This window comes from Ornithorhynchus anatinus, chromosome 3, assembly GCF_004115215.2.
Source record: "Ornithorhynchus anatinus isolate Pmale09 chromosome 3, mOrnAna1.pri.v4, whole genome shotgun sequence".
Classification (NCBI taxonomy): domain Eukaryota; kingdom Metazoa; phylum Chordata; class Mammalia; order Monotremata; family Ornithorhynchidae; genus Ornithorhynchus; species Ornithorhynchus anatinus.
Window position 1 is genome coordinate 19,281,808 of NC_041730.1, and position 16,286 is coordinate 19,298,093.

Consider the following 16,286-nt stretch of genomic DNA (forward strand, 5'->3'; position numbering starts at 1 on the left):
CTGTGAGCCTCATGTGGAACAGGGGTTGGGTCCAATCTAATTTGATTGAATCCACTCAAGTGCTTAGTACAGTGCTTGGCACATAGTAAGCGCTTAACGAGAGTCACAATTATTATTATTATTATGATTAACAAGAATAGTAATAATAATAACAACTGTGCCATTTCTAGAGAAGCAGCATGGCTCAGTGGGAGTCAGAGGTCATGGGTTCTAATCCCAGCTCTGCCACTTTTCAGCTGTGTGACTTTGGGCAAGTCACTTCACTTCTCTGGGCCTCAGTTTACCTCATCTGTAAAATGGGGATTAAGACTGTGAACCCCACATGGGACAACCTGACTACCTTCTATCCAGCCCCCTCCTCGACGTTTAGAACAGTGCTTGGCACATAGTAAGTGCTTAAGAAATACCATTATTATTATAATTATTCCAATCCGATTTGTTTGTATCCACCCCAGCTCTTAGTACAGTGCTTGGCACATAGTAAGCACTTAAAAACCACGGTTATTGTTATCATTACTAACAAGAATAGTAATAATAGTAGCAACATCTGTGGCATTTCCAATCTGACTCGTTTGTATCCACCTCAGCTCAGCGCTTGGCACGTAGTAAGAGCTTAACAAAAACCACAGTTATTATTATTGTCATCAATAATAACAAGAATAGCAATAATAATAACTGTGGCATTTGTTAAGCGCTTACTATGTGCCAACCCCTGTACTAAGTATTGCAGTGGATACAAGATAACCAGGTGAGACTCAGTCCCTGTCTCCCATGGGGCTCAGACTCTAAGGGGGAAGGAATACCAGATATTGAATTCCCCCTTTTACGGATGAGGAAACTGAGGTCCAAAGAGGCAAAGTGACCGGTCCGAGGTCGCACGGTAGCGGAACATTCCCCCTTTCGGAGACGAGGAAACGGAGGTCCAAAGGGGCAAAGTGACCGGCCCGAGGTCGCACGGTAGCGGAACATTCCCCCTTTCGGAGACGAGGAAACGGAGGTCCAAAGGGGCAAAGTGACCGACCCGAGGTCACACAGTAGCAGAGCTGCGTGTAGCAGCCGGGTCCCCTGCCTCCCAGGGCCTACGCTCTTTCCACCGGGGCGGGGGTTGGAGAAGGCCGGAGTCCTCCCCCTCACTTCCGCTCTCCTCTCCGCTCCACAGCACCCTTCCGCCTACAACGAGGTGCTCTGTGGGCAGGAAACCCAAGCTGAGCCAAGCACCTTCTGGAATGAGATGACCCAAGGCCCCCGGCTGGCTCAGGACCTGCTCGGTGACCTGCGGGGGCTCTCCCTGCCCTTGCTGTGTTAATGGGGAGAGCTGCGGTCCCCCCAACCTCCTCAGTCACGCCAGGCCCCGCGGGTCCGGAGCGCGCTCCTCACCCCGAGGGCCGCGGGGGGACGGTCGGGCCCCGCCGGACGGAGACCAGGACTCCTGCATCCCGGTTACTGCCCTGCTGCTCCCCTGGGGTCCCCGCTCCTCTCCGAGGAAGGTCTACTCCCCACAGGACTCCAACTCTAACCCCGCAAGGAACTGGGAGGGGGAGGCCAAGAGGTCAAGGGGGCCCGGTGTCTGCCGCCCAGAGCTGGTAGTTCCCCCGATCTGTGCCAGCCTCTCGGGGAATCCAGTCCAGTGGTTGGCTCCCAGTGGTGTGCTGGACGGCAGATGAGAAAATCCATCGAAAATCCAGTCAATAAACGCACTGTCAACGGCTCCATCTCTGCGGGTCAGGTGTGTGTACGGGGGACTGACCGTAGTTACGGATGACGGCCAGGTGTGACTGTGCGGACTGGGTCTCCAGCTGGTTCCTTTTACCCGTGTCCATCAATCAATCATCTGTATTTACTGAGCGCTTACCGTGTGCAGAGAGGTGTAGGAAACGCTTGGCAGAGCACGATATAACGGAGTCGGTCACAATAATAATGACGGTGTCTGTTAAGCGCTCACTACGTGCCAGGCACTGGGGTGGATCCAAGCAGGTCGAGTCGGACGCAGTCCCTTTACCACGTGGGGCTCACGGTCTCAATCCCCGTTTTACGGATGAGGTAACTGAGGCGAAGAGAAGCGAAGTGACTTCCCCACTCAGTGCTAATTCTAGCCCGGGAGCCCTCGAGAAATAGGAACAAGAAGCCACCGTCTGCCGGGTTTATTGATGAGAAGGAGAGAAAGCATCAGTAGGTTTCAGGGGCGGGTGAAGGGATGGGCGCTGGTACCGTAACGCTTTATTAGAGGGAGAAATGAGGGATGGTGGGTGGTACGCCCCTCATCACGAGGAGGGCAAGCCGGACGGACCACTGGCCTGACCCAGTTTGGCCCGCATATCACTTGGGGAGCCGGGCCCCTCCCAGAGAGGACGGAGAAGAAGCCCGGACGAAGATCCACCCCTTCCTCGGTCACCGGAGGGAGACCCTCAGGAAGAGGAGGGGGCGAGGAGGAAGGAGATCCCAAGGCAGGAAAGTGAGGTCTGGGGGCCGGGAAGTGGCCGGGACGGGGAGAACAAGGGTTAGGAAAAGGCTCGGGGGCCCAGATAAACCCGGGGCTCCCAACCCCGGCGGTTCAGGCAGCGGGGTTGTAAATTCGTCCCAAGAAGACGGGGAACTTGTGTCGCTGGTCCCAGAGCAGGAAGAGGAAAGGCTGATTCACCTCGAAGACAGCCATGGAGCGAGCCAGAGAGACGGCTGAGGCCGCCACCGCCTCCACCCCGGTCTCCGTCAGCTCCAGCACAGCCTGGTGATGGGCAGCGGACAACTCCACCTCCGGGTCCGCCGTCAGCCCGCACAGGTTGGTGTCGTAGGAGAAGTCGAAGAATTCTGCAGGGCGGACCCAGGGGAGGAGACCCAGAGTCGACATTTCACCTTGGAGTCATTTGTGGGGGGCCCAAACCACCAACGGCAACTGAAGGGGGAGACCCTACCCACCCATCCCCCCCCATATGTAGGAGGAAGTCACGGCTGAACTGCCTCCTCTACAGGAAGTGAGGTCTGTAGCCAAGGATGATTAGGAGAGAGTAAAGGCCTTCTAAGCTTTCCTTTCTATTGTTATTTCTCTCTGTTAAATGTTTACTAGGTGCCAGGCACTGTACTGAGTACCGGGGTGGATACAAGCAAGGCAAGTTGGCCACAGTCCCTGTCCCATGTGGGACTCAACGGTCTCAAGCCCCATTTTACAGAGGAGGTAACTGAGGCCCAGAGAAGTGAAATGACTTGCCTAAGGTCACAGAGCAGACAAGTGGTGGAGCCGGCAATAGAACCCACGACCTTCTGAGTCCCAGGCCGGTGCCCTATCCCCTAGGCCGCTATCTTTGGTGCTTCCTGTTCCTCCTCCCGCCCCCACTATTCATTCGTTCAGTCAATCATATTTATTGAGCGCTTACTGTTTGCAGAGCACTGTACTAAGTGCAATGCCCTCTCCCACATCACCGACCCAACCTCCACGTCACTGGGGATCTTTCCCCTTCCATGGTCAGGGATTCTCAGAGACAGAGAAGCAGTCTGGCCCAGTGGATAGAGCACGGGCCTGGGCGTCAGAAGGACCTGGGTTCTAATCCCGGCTCCGCCACTTGTCTGCTGTGTGCCCTTGGGCAAGTCGCTTTGCTTCTCTGGGCCTCAGTTCCCTCATCTGTGAAATGGGGATTAAGACCGTGTCCAACCTGATTATCTTGCACCTACGCCAGCGCTTAATACAGTCCCCGGCACTTACTAAGACATCGTGAGCCCCACATGGTGAAGGGACCGCGTCCGACTTGATCTGCCTGTATCCACCCCAGTGCCCGGCACTTAGTAAGCGCTTAACAAATAGCACTGAAAAAAAAATAGAGGTCTTCTCTCCTTGCCTTTCGAAGGACCACCCCTAACCCAAGCCCCCATCCTAAACAATCTTCCGGGAAAGAGATCCCACAGCCTTCCGCGGTCACCCTTCGGCGGCAGAAATCTGGCGGCCCTTACGCATTTTCTCCAAGATCTCCTGCAGGTCCTGCTTGGTGGACACTTTGATTCTCGGTATGTTCACGATGGTGGGCTTGAAGCTGGTGGCCTCTAGCTTATCCATCATGGCTCTGAACAAGGGGGTGTTGAGTTTCAGCTCCACTTCGGAGAGCTGGTGGTTGACTTGCTGGGGCAGGAGGACCACCAGGCTCAGCCCGTCCGTCAGTTGCAGCTTTCCGACCTGGAAACCCAACCAGAGGCATGAGTAGGCCACCTGACTCCGGCCGGCTGGGCCCTCTGCCCAGGAACCCTCCTGGGGGCACCTTGCCTGGCACCGATGGCGGTTTGGAACTGGTATGAGAGCAAAAAGAGAAACCAGTAGGGGAGATGATAATGACAATTACAATAATAATGAGATGTACATCACCCTGATTCTATTCGTTTGCTATTGTTTTAATGAGATGTTCTTCCCCTTGATTCTATTTATTGCCACTGTTCTTGTCTGTCCGTCTCCCCCGATTGGACTGTGGGACCGTCAAGGGGCAGGGACTGTCTCTATCTGTTACCGATCTGTCCATTCCAAGCGCTTAGTACAGTGCTCTGCACATAGTAAGCGCTCAATAAATACTATTGAATGAGTAATAATAATAATCTGTGGCATTTGTTAAGCACTTACTCCGTGACAAGCACCGTACTAAGCACTGGGGTAGATACAAGGTAATCAGATAGACCCAGTCCTTGTTCCACATGGGACTCCCACTCTCAGAGGGAGGGAGAACGAGTAGTGAATCCCCAATCTACAGATGAGGAAACTGAGGTACAGAGAAGTTAAATGACTTGCTCAAAGTCACGAAGCAGGAAAGTGGCAGAGCTGGGATTAGAACGCAGGTCCTCGGACTCTCAGGCCCATGATCTTTCTCCGAGGTGATGCTGCTCTTTCTAATAATCAACCATAAATCAGTGGTAATAACTGGGCGTTTACTGTGTGCAGAGCACTGTGCAAAGTACTTGCGAGAGTACACTACAATAGAGTAAGTACACACGTTCCCTGGCCAAGAGGATGACATTTAGAGACGGAGCGTGGCCTAGTGGATAGAGCACGAGACTGGGAGTCAGAAGGGCCTGGGTTCTAAACCCAGGTCCGCCGCTTGTCTGCTATGTGACCTTGGGCAAGTCACTTCACTTCTCTGGGCCTCAGTTACCTCATCAGTAAAATGGGGATTCAGGTTGTGAGCCCACGGTGGAATGGGGACGGGGTCCAACCCAATTTGCTTGTATCTACCCCAGCGCTTAAGACAGTGCCTGGCACGTAATAAAGCACTTAAAAAAATCATCATTATTTTCATTACCGCTCCATATTCCCACCACCTCCAAACTTACCGTCTACCACCGTTAGCCATTTGGGATCCACCCAAGCAGGGCTGAAGAAATCCGAGGCAGAGGTGGATGTTGATTTAATAATGATAATTAATAATCATAATTATGGTATTTGTTAAGTGCTTACTATGTGCTGAGCACTGTTCTAAGTATTGGGGTAGATAGAGGGTAATCAGTTTGTCCCATGTGGGGCTCACATTTTTTAATCCCCATTTTTACAGATGAGGCAACTGAGGCCCAGAGGAGTGAAGTGACTTGCCCAAAGTCAACCAGCTGACCAGTGGCGGAGTCGGGATTAGAACCCACGACCTCTGACTCCCAAGCCCGGGCCTTTCCACTAAGCCATGCTGCTTCTCTATGATATAATAATAATAATGATAATAGTGGCATTTGTTAAGCCCTTACTCTGTTCCGAGTACCGTTCTAAAGTGTCCCCTGTGAATGCCTCTCCCCGGCCATGGGTCGGGCCTGGGACAGCTGCCCCCGACCAGATTTTCCCTCTGAACCCTAAGCCCCATCAGGCTTCCCATCTCCAGCTCCACCTCCACCCCTCCTCGGCTCGTTCTCCCCGCCTGTCACCTCAGGGGTGGCCGCCGGACTGGATGGGAGTTCAGGGAGAGAGTTGGGGGACCTGAAGGGGAAAGAAAAGCAGGGTCCTCCCGGCATGGCGGGCAAAGGGTCACTGTCCCAAGGGTCTCCCACTGGGCTTTTGGAAAACTCCCGAATCGGGCTGCCGAAAGCCCAAACCCCTGGGGAGAGGCCAGGTGATGGAGAGTGTTTGAGAGAGATGGAAGGAACAGAATGTCAAACACAGAGAACCTCCCTCAGTTCAGTGGCAATATTACACCGCGTTGCAAAATGCTCCCTTTGCCTCTGCCTGCTCATCCAGCTTTAGTCGGAAACTCTCTGGAGGTGGGCCAACGAGGCTCCCGAGCACCTAGGACTGGTGCCATTTCTGTAAGAGGCTCCACCACTTGATGATACTAATGTTGGCACTGTTCTAAACGCTGGGGTAGATACAGGGTGATTAGGTTGTCCCACGTGAGGCTCACAATTAATCCCCATTTTACAGATGAGGTAACTGAGGCACAGAGAAGTGAAGTGACTCGCCCACAGTCACACAGCTGACAAGTGGCAGAGCCGGGAGTCGAACCCATGACCTCTGACTCCGAAGCCCAGGCTCTTTCCACTGAGCCACGCTGCTTCTCTATGATGATGACGATGGTATTTGTTAAGCGCTTACTAGGTGCCGAGCACTGTTCTAAGCGCTGGGGTAGATATAAGGTAAATAGGTTGTCCCACGTGGGGCTCACAGTCTCAATCCCCATTTTACAGATGAGGTTACTGAGGCCCAGAGAAGTGAAGTGACTTGCCCAAGGTCACCCAGCAGACAAGTGGCGGAGGAGAGATTGCCTGCTGGGTGACCTTGGGCAAGTCACTTCACTTCTCTGCGCCTCACTGTGACTTCATCTGTAAAATGGGGATTAAGACAGCGAGCCCACGTGGCTAGGCCTAGGTCCAACATGATTAGCTTGAATCGACCCCAGCGCTTACAACACTCCCTGGCACGTAGTGAATGCTTAACAAACGCCATAGAAAATATAAAGGCTTGAGAACGCCACTCCTGTCTCCTGCCTCCGGCCAGCCTGCCGGACCGACGAAGCGTCGAGACTCTGGGGTTGCTTTGCATGAGGAGTTGTCAGACCCCTGGGGAGTACTCAGGAGTGCTCTCAGGGAGGGGACAGGTCACTCCTGCTTTGCTCCACGCTCGCTTCTGGCCTGACTCTAATGTAAATTGGCCACAGATGCTGCGGTTCAGAGCTCCACTGGGAAGAGATCAGCTAGGCTGGAGATTTTCAGCGTCTAGACCAGGAACTAAAGAGGGCAGGACTAGGACAAACAGGGGGCGTTCTGGGGGTTTGGATGGAGGTGTGCATATGTGTGTAAGAAGTTTCCCAAACCTTCTAGCAGGCCTCCCCTAAGAACCTCATTTTCATCAACATCGTTTATTGAGCGCCTACTGTGGACAGACCTCTAGAGCTACGTGTTTGTGAGATACACAGCAGAGTTAAAATAACATCTGCTCTTAAGGATCTTACAGTATAATAGGGAAGGTGGGTAGGCCTAGATCTTCCAATACGAAAGAATAAGAAAATGGATCCAAATGATCAAAACCCCCGGAAAGCAATTCACTAAACCAATAATGAACTAGCAAATCAATAATTAAAAAACAAATTAAAAAATAAACATGCCCATGAATACTAAGGAGGTCGATGGAGTGACGAGAGGGGGTGCAGAGGTAGAAATCAGGTTGGGAGGAGTGAAGAGCTGAGGTGAGACGGGAGAAGAGAGGGGCTTGGCGTGAAGGAGATCGCTGAGGGAGACCCTCAAAACCAATTTTCAGGAGTTTTAGTTTTATATATCCAGCGCTTCGAACAGTGCCCTGCACATAGTAAGCGCTTAACAAATACCAACATTATTATATGTGAAGCAATGGCTAGCTGTTTTGAGACGTTTTGAGGAGGCGAGGGGCCGGGGGGTCATATGTCCAGTTGGTGTTTTTAAATGATCATTCATGCAACTGTATGGATGATATAGGCTGAAGAGAGAAGCTTGAGGTAGGGAGACTGGTAAATAATCTTTACTGTGTGCTAAGCACTGTACTGAGCACTGGGACGGAGACGAGATACTCACCTTAGACCCGGTCCCTGTCCCAATCCACAGTCCAAAGGGGAGGGAGAACAGGTACTTGATCCCCATTTTAGAGATGAGGAATCCGAGGATCAGAGAAGTTAAGCGACTTGCCCCAGATCACGCAGCAGGCGAGTGGTAGAGCTGGGATTCGGATTCAGGTTTCCTGTCTCCCAGGTCCAGGCTCTTTCCACAATAATCCAACCAGGTGGTGGTGAAGGCTCTCACCAGGGTGGTGGTGCAGGAGAAGGGGGGCGGATCTGGGAAATCCTATAGAGGGAGGGCCAGCAGGAATTTCCAGGGAGGAAATCCTTCAGGAAGGGAACACTGTGCACCCACGGAGGGTGTGCCCTTACAGAATTTTGGGCCGAGGAACTCAAAGCACCGCCTTCCCCTCACACACTCTCCCTACCCTTCCCCTCACACACTCGCCCTACCGTTCCCCTCACACACTCTCCCTACCTCGCAGGCTTCCTCGACAAAATGGGCGGGAGGGGAGACTGAGGCGGGGGGAAACACCAGACTCACTGAAGGTTGACTAGGGCCTGAGAAATGGTGAAAGAGCCCAGGAGTACCTCCTCACTCAGCGGAGTAGGGAGCAGAGAGTCGGGGAGACAGGAGGAAGAGGATAGACAAGAGGGAAGGGTAAAGAAGAGAACAAGGGCCTGGACAGAGGTAGAAACCAGGCAAGGCCAGGAACAGGAAGGAACAGACCCCCAGCGCTCTCACCTTGGCCTTCAGGGTAGGTTCGGTGATCTGGGCCACAGGGTACTTCTTGCTGTGCATCATCATCACCTTTACCTTGGAAGATTTGTGGTAAAAATTCTCCTCGGAGGTGAACTGGGGATTGAACGTCGTCTTCCACTTGGCTGCGGAAGAGAGAGGACGGGGAGTTTTGGGAAGTCAGGAGGCGGGAGAGGGAGAGGAAAAGGTTGCCACGGGCAGGCCTGGAATGGTTCTTGAGGGAATAGTGAGGGACTCAGAGTGAGGAGATGGTGTGTGAGGGCTGGTGGGGGGGAATAGAGGTCGGGGGTCTCTGGACACAAGGAACTTGGGGTCCAGGAGAAAACTCTGTGGGCTTCTTATGGGGCAGAGGAGTTTAAGGACGGGGGAGGGTCTCTCAGGGGGAGGAAGAGCAAGAAGTCCAGGATCTCCTTACCGTTGAGATAGATGGCATTGAGCAGAACGAGACGCAGTTCGGGCGGCAGAGAGTCCACCAGTTGGGTGATACGGTTATTGGTATGATTCGCCACCCATTCGTTGATGAAGTGGAGGTTGGCGGTGCTGTCATTGCCCAGGGCCTGGGGGATGTTGCCATATAGGCTCCTGGAGGCATTCACAAAAGACTCCTTCAGGGCCAAGTCTGCGGGGAAGAGGACGGGCAGACCGTGAGGAGGAGTGGACGGGATCCAGGCCCCCTGTGCTAGAGGATGTGGCTTTGATGGGGCTCCTCTCTCCCACTGGACACCTCGCTTCTGGTCCCCACCCAATTTTTTTTTAATGGTATTTGTTAACCACTTACTCTGTGTCAAACGCCGTTCTAAGCGCTGGGGTAGGTACAAGTTAATTAGGTCGGATACAGTCCCCGTTCCGCACGGGGCTCACGGTCTAAGTAGGAGTCTAACTCCCCCAGTTCCGCTGAGGTTCCCATTTTGGCTCTGTAGGTTGCCTGAAGCTCAAATCCCATCCACCCACCCGCCTCCCACCCTGACCCTGCCAGTCCTAGCAGCAAGTTCCTCTCTGCAAGTTTCAAATGATCGTATTTATTGAGCACTTACTGTGTGCAGAGCACTGTATTAAACACTTGGGAGAGTACAACATAAAGGAGAGATGTGTGTCCACCAGGAACTAGTGGGCCCTGCCAAAACTCTCTCCACAGGGGCTCACGGGGACAGCTCCCCTCCCTCCATGGGAGCCGGCCTCTCACCTTTACTGTGGAAGATCTGGGAGAAGATGGTGAAGGCCTTGGATTTGAACTCCTTCAAGCCACTGTGAATGCAGGCAGAGTCTTTGGGGGAAGAGAGGAGGGCCTCCAGGTTACTCTTGGTGTCACCTCCAGCCCCTGGGCAGGAAGAAGTAGGAGGAGAGATCGGAGGGGGAAAGAGTGAGGAGAGCAACAGCTCAGGCCTGGACAGTCCAGGGAGATCAGGTTAGAGGCTGGGTCAGGCTGTGGATTTGTTGATTTGTGTTCTTGAAGAGCCTTGGATGCTGCGGGGAAACGAGACTTCCCTTTCCTCACAGGTCTCAATCAATTGATGGCATCTATGGAGCGCTTACTGCTTTTTTAATGTTCTTTGTTAAGCGCTTACTATGTTCCAGATACTAAACTGAGAGCTGGGGTAGATACAAGCTAATCAGGTTGGACATAGTACATATTCCACATGGGGCTCACAGTCTTAATCCCCATTTTATTTATAGATGAGGTGGCTGAGGCACAGAGAGGTTGAGTTGCCCAGCCCCAATCATATTTATTGAGCACTTACGGGGTGCAGAGCACTCTACTAAGCACTTGGAAGGGTACAATATAACAGATACATTCCCTGCCCACAATGAGCTTACAGTCTAGGTAAGTGCTGTGGGGCTGGGAGGGGGGGATGAGTAAAAGAAACAATTCAGGAAGATGAGACAAAGGGGTAGGAGAAGAGGGAAAGGAGGGCTTAGTCAGGGAGGGCTTCTTGGAGGAGTTGTGCCTTCTATAAGGTTTTGAAGGGCTGGGGGAGAAATTGTCTGTCAGATACGAGGAGAAAGGGCATTCCAGGCCAGAGGTAGGATGTGGGTGAGAAGTGGGTTACGAGACAGGCGAGATTGAGGAACAATAAGAAGGTTAGCATCAGGGGAGCCGTGTGTGGGCTAGGTTGCAGGCAAGTGGGGGGGTCAGGATTAGAACCCAGGTCCTTCTGATTCAGGCCCAAGCTCTATCCATTAGGCCATGCTTCTTCTGTGGGCACAGCACAGTACTCAGAGCTTAGGAGAGTAAAACAGAGTTGGTAGACATGTTCTCTGCAGCCAGCTACAGTCTAGAGGGACTCTTTACAGTTTGGGGTACTACTGGATCAGAAATGGAGGGAAGAGCAGAGCTGGGGGACAGAGGGAAGAAGCTCCTAGGTGAGTGCTGACTGGAAGGGGGGTTTGGGGTTCTGAGAGCCCTGGGGGAATCCCCAAATGGAGAGTTCAGGGGCACCGGGGACCAGTTGGGGTCGTTACCCAGCAGGATGTGGGCGAGGAGGCTGAAGATGCTGAGTGGCGAGAAGACCAGGTTGGATTCCTTCTTCTTCGCATCTGAGAAAGCCTGGTACAGCTTCAGGGAGAATTTCGTCAGCGCCTCCCCCAACTCGGCCACCGACCCGTTGTCCTTGGAGGGCTCGGAGCAGACGGTGGCAGGCTCCGGGCAGGTGGAGGGCGGTTCTGTGGAGGCTTGGGTGGGTGTTTCTGTAGAATTTACAGAGACTGACTCAGATGTTGCCAGCGGGTGCCATGTAGGTACTCCGGTGGGTTCCTCAGTGGAGAGGGTTGACGGGATCTCAGGATGGGCCACCTCCTTCTTCAAAGACTTGGTCTCATTGACTTCCTCTTGCCCTCTCTTCTGGGCCTCTGGTTCTTGCCCTGGCTGCTGGGCAGACAATTTCCCCTTTTCTCTGGATATTGACTCCTCGGGAGCGGCAGTGACAATCTCAGCTGGGGAGGATTTTCTCCCTTCATCCCCGAGGCTCGGAGAGTGTGAGGCCTCATCCGTAGCTTGCCGCTGGAGCTGATTAGGTTTTGGCCCATCCTGCGCCTTCTTCAGGACCTGGGCCACCTTCAGACACCCGGAAGAAAGAGAAGAAATGACTTGGGCCAGTGAGAGGGAAGGGAGAAGGCGGGTTCCAGTCCCCTAAGTGTAATATCCCCAGGGTTCCTGCCAACCGGGCACCAGATCAACACACCACCCGCTCTTACCAGTCGGGGTCGTTTTGATCACTGGGCGGAAACGGCAGCTGCCCCAGGCCCACCACCCTCCGGTCATCCCCCCGGCACCCGGTCTCCTTGACAAGCCCTCACCTCTGCTGGCTCCACCAGAGGGATGAAAATAGCCCCAGCCGTGAGTATTTGGGGCTGGGGGGTGGTGAGGGGTCGGGGGGAAATACGTGGCCTAAAAAAGGGTGAGGAGGAGGGGCTGAACTTTGACCTGGGAGAGCGTCTGAGTTTCCAGGGTCCCAGGGCCAAACAGAGCTTGACTCTGCCAACCGGTCCGGGAGCAAAGACCCTGCCCCAGTCCTGAGACCCCCCAGCCCAGCCAGGCAGCAGGCAAGCGGGAGGTGGGGGCCAGGAGGGAGAAAACGGTTTCTGTTGTCTCACAGAGGCTGTCCAAACAGCAGCAGGCCCCGTGGGGGCCCTCAGAGAAAGGGAAACTTTCCTCCCTTTGACAGTTATAATCACCCCCAACTAATTCCTGAGGAGGACTGGGGGTGGAGGAGAAAAAACCGAGTCTGTGGCTTGGAGGGGAGCTCTCTTCCTTACCAGTTAAAGCCATGACTTCCCTCCCTCCCTCCACCCGCCCTGAGGGGAGAGGGAGCTTACATTGGTCTGGGCCGCTAAGATCAGGCACAGGAGGGCTAGAGGCGTCAGCCAGGGTGCCATGTCAGTCTCCACCTGCAGAGCCAAAATCCCGTGTCAGCTTGTGCCCAGGAGGGACGGAGGGAGCCTCACTGGGCTTTCCACTTCTCCTTTTCTCTTCCCTTTTCCCCTCTGGTTCTCTCCTTCGCCTCCCCCTCTTCAGCCCCTCCTACTCTGTTTTGTTTTCTCGGAATCTCTTCCATTTCCCAATGCTGCTGGCTCTCCCTTCCTCCCTCCCTCCCTCTCTCCCCCCTCTCCGCCATCTGGGCCTCCGTCTCTCCAGTCTCGCCATCCAGTGGGGCCCGGGAGAGCGGAGGAGCCGGGGTGGCGATTAGGGCTGTGAACAGAGGGAGAGAGGAAGAGGAGGGGCAGAAGGGGGTCCAAAGTGGGGATGGGGATGAGGTGGGAACATGAGGAGAAAGGGTTGGGGTGCGGGGGGAAGGACAGAGGGAGAGGAAAATCCAAGAAGAGAAGTCCAAGGACAGCAGAGCAATGAGAGTGGGACCGGCCGGAGCAGGGAACAATGAGGAATGAGGAGACCTGCTTTTCCCCCAACCTCCTTCCCTCATCCCCTTAACCCTCCCAAACCTGCTCCCCGGGTCCCGACGTGCGGCGGCTTCGGCGAGGATTGAATGGCGTGGCCGGGCCCGGCCGGGCCGGGCCGGGCCAGCTGGGGAGGAGGGAGCCGGCCCCTGCCATTGGCTGGCCCCGGACACCGGCCCGTTAAAGATTAAGGGAGATTGATTGCGGAGCGTGCTTTCCCGTAAATCACGGTGGAGGGGCCGCTGGGGGCCAGGCTCCAACAGGCCGGATCGGGACCCATCGCAGCCTCCTCCAGCCCTTTTCTGACACCCACACGCTCCCTCTCCTAGGGATCTGACAGACGGTGACTCCCCCCTCCTACAAAGCCTTACTGAAGGCACCTCTCCTCCAAGAGGCCTTCCCTGATTAAGGCCTCCTTTCCTCTTCTCCCACTCCCTTCTGCGGCACTCTGACTTGCTTCTTTTATTCAACCCCCATCCCGGACCCACGGCACTTCTGTACATGTCTGTAATTTATTTATATTAATGTCTGCCTCCTTCTCTAGACTGTAAGCTCATTGTGGGCAGGGAATATATTTATTGTTATGTTGTACTCTTCCAGGCACTTAGTACCGTGCTCCACACACAGTAAGAATTCAATAAATACGTTTGGCTGACTGACCCTGCCTGGGTCATTTGCCCTGAGTGTTCAGCAGAGGGGGAGGGGCACAGAACGGGGAGAGAAGTGTCAGGGAGGAAAAAGCAGAAAGTTAAATTGGGAGTAGTAAAATTGGCAAGCAGTGTGGCCTAGTATTTAAAGCACGGGCTTCGGAGTCAGAGGACCTGGGTTCTAATCCCGGCTCAGCCACTTACCTGCTGTGTGACCATGGGCAAGTCACTTATCTTCTCTGCACCTCAGTTTCCTCAACTGCAAAAAACGGGGATTTAACACCTATTCTCCCTCTTACTTGTCTGTGAGCCCCATATAGGACAGGAAATGTATCCAGCTTGATTAACCCGAATCTACCCCGATGCCTAGAACAGTGCTTAATACATAGTAACCGAGTGCTTAACGACTACTGTTGGGAAAAAAAAGTGTGGGCTGTCAGTCCTGCCAGAGTCACCCGTTGCCAGTGTGGGGTTACCCAGGCATTAGCCACCTCGGGTGGTATAGAGAGAAGAGAGGGTCTGGGAGCCGGGATCAGGCCAAGTACGGTGTGAAAGGGCATCGCGAGACTTTTGCGGCCGCCGGGAGCAAACCACGGGGTGGGTGAGAAATCGCCCGTCTGGTCTGACCACACTCCCTGGCCCGGAGAGCGGCCCGCTGATGCGAGGACCTGCCTTCGGAGCCTCAGGGACGCGTGCCGGTGTCAGGGTCCGAGTCCCCGCCAGGCAGGCAGGCGGCTCCTAGCCGTGAGCGGAGAGTCACGGCACGGGAGGGGAGGGTGAGGCTAACAGAGAGGATCCGGCACCAGGCAAGTCAGAGGCCCATCCGTCTATCAGTCAATCAATGGTATTTCCTGAGCACTTACTGTGTGCAGAGCACCGTACTAAGCCCTTGGGAGAATCCAGTATGACAGAGTTGGACGGCATGTTCCCTGCCCACAAGGAGCTTACAGTCTCGAAGGCTTTGCAGAGCCAAGCCTCCTCCTTGCACCCCTGGCAGAGGGAAGAGCGAGATCGAAGTAATGAGAAGCAGCATGGCGGAGTGGATAGAGCACGGGCCCGGGAGTCAGAAGGTCATGGGTTCTAATCCCGGCTCGGCCACTTGTCTGCTGTGTGACCTTGGGCAAGTCACTTCACTTCTCTGGGCCTCAGTTACCTCATCTGTAAAATGGGGTTTGAGACGGGGCTGTGTCCAACCTGATTTGCTTAGTACAGTGCCCGGCACATAGTTGAGCACTTAACAAATACCATCATTATTATTATTATTATTAATGGGGACGGGAGGGGAGGGCAACCTCCAGAACTTCTGAAAAGGACCTCCTGATGGCAGAGGGGGCCCGTGCTCCCGGGGTCTGCCTGCCCGGCTTCACCCGGGCTCGGACAGCTCGTCCCGGGCTTTTACCTGGACACTGGGTCAGTGCCTTGGGTTGAGGAGAAAAATTGCAGGGCGGGGAAACCAGCGGCTGAGTCCCAGCCAGTGGATTGGAGTCGGTTCGGTCAGGCTGCTCTAAGGGCTAGTGGAGCTCTGTGCAGATCGCATAGGTGTCCAGACACCGATCGTCTCAACACCACCTTTCCTGCTGCTGGGGTTGAGAGGGGTTTGGGGGTGGGGGCTTCTTCTGAAATAAGGACTCCACACACTAGGGCCCCCAAAGTTTCTCCACGCCGTATTCTAGGAAGGTCTACACCCTGTGGGGAGAGAAGAGCCCAAGTCATAATGATAATAATAACAATAATAATTGTGCTATTTGTTAAGTGGTTACTATGTGCCAGGCACTGTACTAAGCTCTGAGGTAGATATAAACTAACCGGGTTAGACACAGTCCCTGTCCCACATAGGGCTCACATTCTCAATCCCCATTTTAGGCCCAGAGAAGTGCAAATGCGGAGCTGGGATTAGAAGTCGGTTCCCCTAGCTCCCAGTTCACTACGTGACACTGTAATGTAAAATGAAATATGTGCTCTGGGGGAGGGTGGGTGCTACCCTCAGAATCCTAGGGGCATCATTATTATTAGTAATGATAATAATAATTATAATAACGGTATTTATTATATGCTTATGATGCGTTCAAGCACGGTGCTGAACGCCAGGGTAGGCACAAGTTAATCAGATCTCCTGAAGACTAAGTAGGAGAGAGAACAGGAATTAAATTCCCATTCTACAGATGAGGAGAAAATCTTGGGGCTTCATGTATCTTTGGTACCTGAGCACAATGCAACAAGCTGAAATCTCAGCCTGCTCTATCAGGACACAGAACCTAGGACAGGGAATGATAGTAATAATGCTGGTAATTGTTTAGTGCTTACTATGTGCCAAGCACTATTCTGAGCACTGGATAATTATGGTACTTCTTAAGCACTTACTATGTGTCAGGCCCCGTTCTAAACGCTGGGATAGATGGAAGCAAATCAGGTTGGACACAGTCCCTGTCCCACATAGGCCTCACAGTCTTCATCCCCATTTTACAGAGGAGGGAACTGAGGCCCAGAGAAGTGAAGTGACCCGCTCAAGGTCACCCA

At 53.7% G+C, this 16,286-nt stretch overlaps 2 protein-coding genes across 2 annotated transcripts in view; one reads left to right on the forward strand and one right to left on the reverse strand.

The window, feature by feature from the left end:
• Positions 1 to 2,126: 2,126 nt before the first annotated feature.
• Positions 2,127 to 12,712, reverse strand: SERPING1 (serpin family G member 1). Its single transcript, XM_029060981.2, has 7 exons — positions 12,544 to 12,712; positions 11,191 to 11,782; positions 9,914 to 10,048; positions 9,146 to 9,349; positions 8,716 to 8,855; positions 3,940 to 4,159; positions 2,127 to 2,805 (listed from the first exon to the last, which is right to left on the reverse strand). The coding sequence occupies exons 1-7, from the start codon at positions 12,601 to 12,603 to the stop codon at positions 2,552 to 2,554; spliced, it is 1,605 nt and encodes a 534-aa protein (XP_028916814.1). The 5' UTR covers positions 12,604 to 12,712; the 3' UTR covers positions 2,127 to 2,551.
• UBE2L6 (ubiquitin conjugating enzyme E2 L6) overlaps positions 12,032 to 16,286 on the forward strand; it is a 29,141-nt gene continuing 24,886 nt past the window's right edge. The window contains exon 1 of the mRNA XM_039911407.1: positions 12,032 to 12,064. Within this exon, the coding sequence (XP_039767341.1) occupies positions 12,047 to 12,064 (18 nt within the window). The 5' untranslated portion in view covers positions 12,032 to 12,046. The remainder of the gene's footprint in view (positions 12,065 to 16,286) is intronic.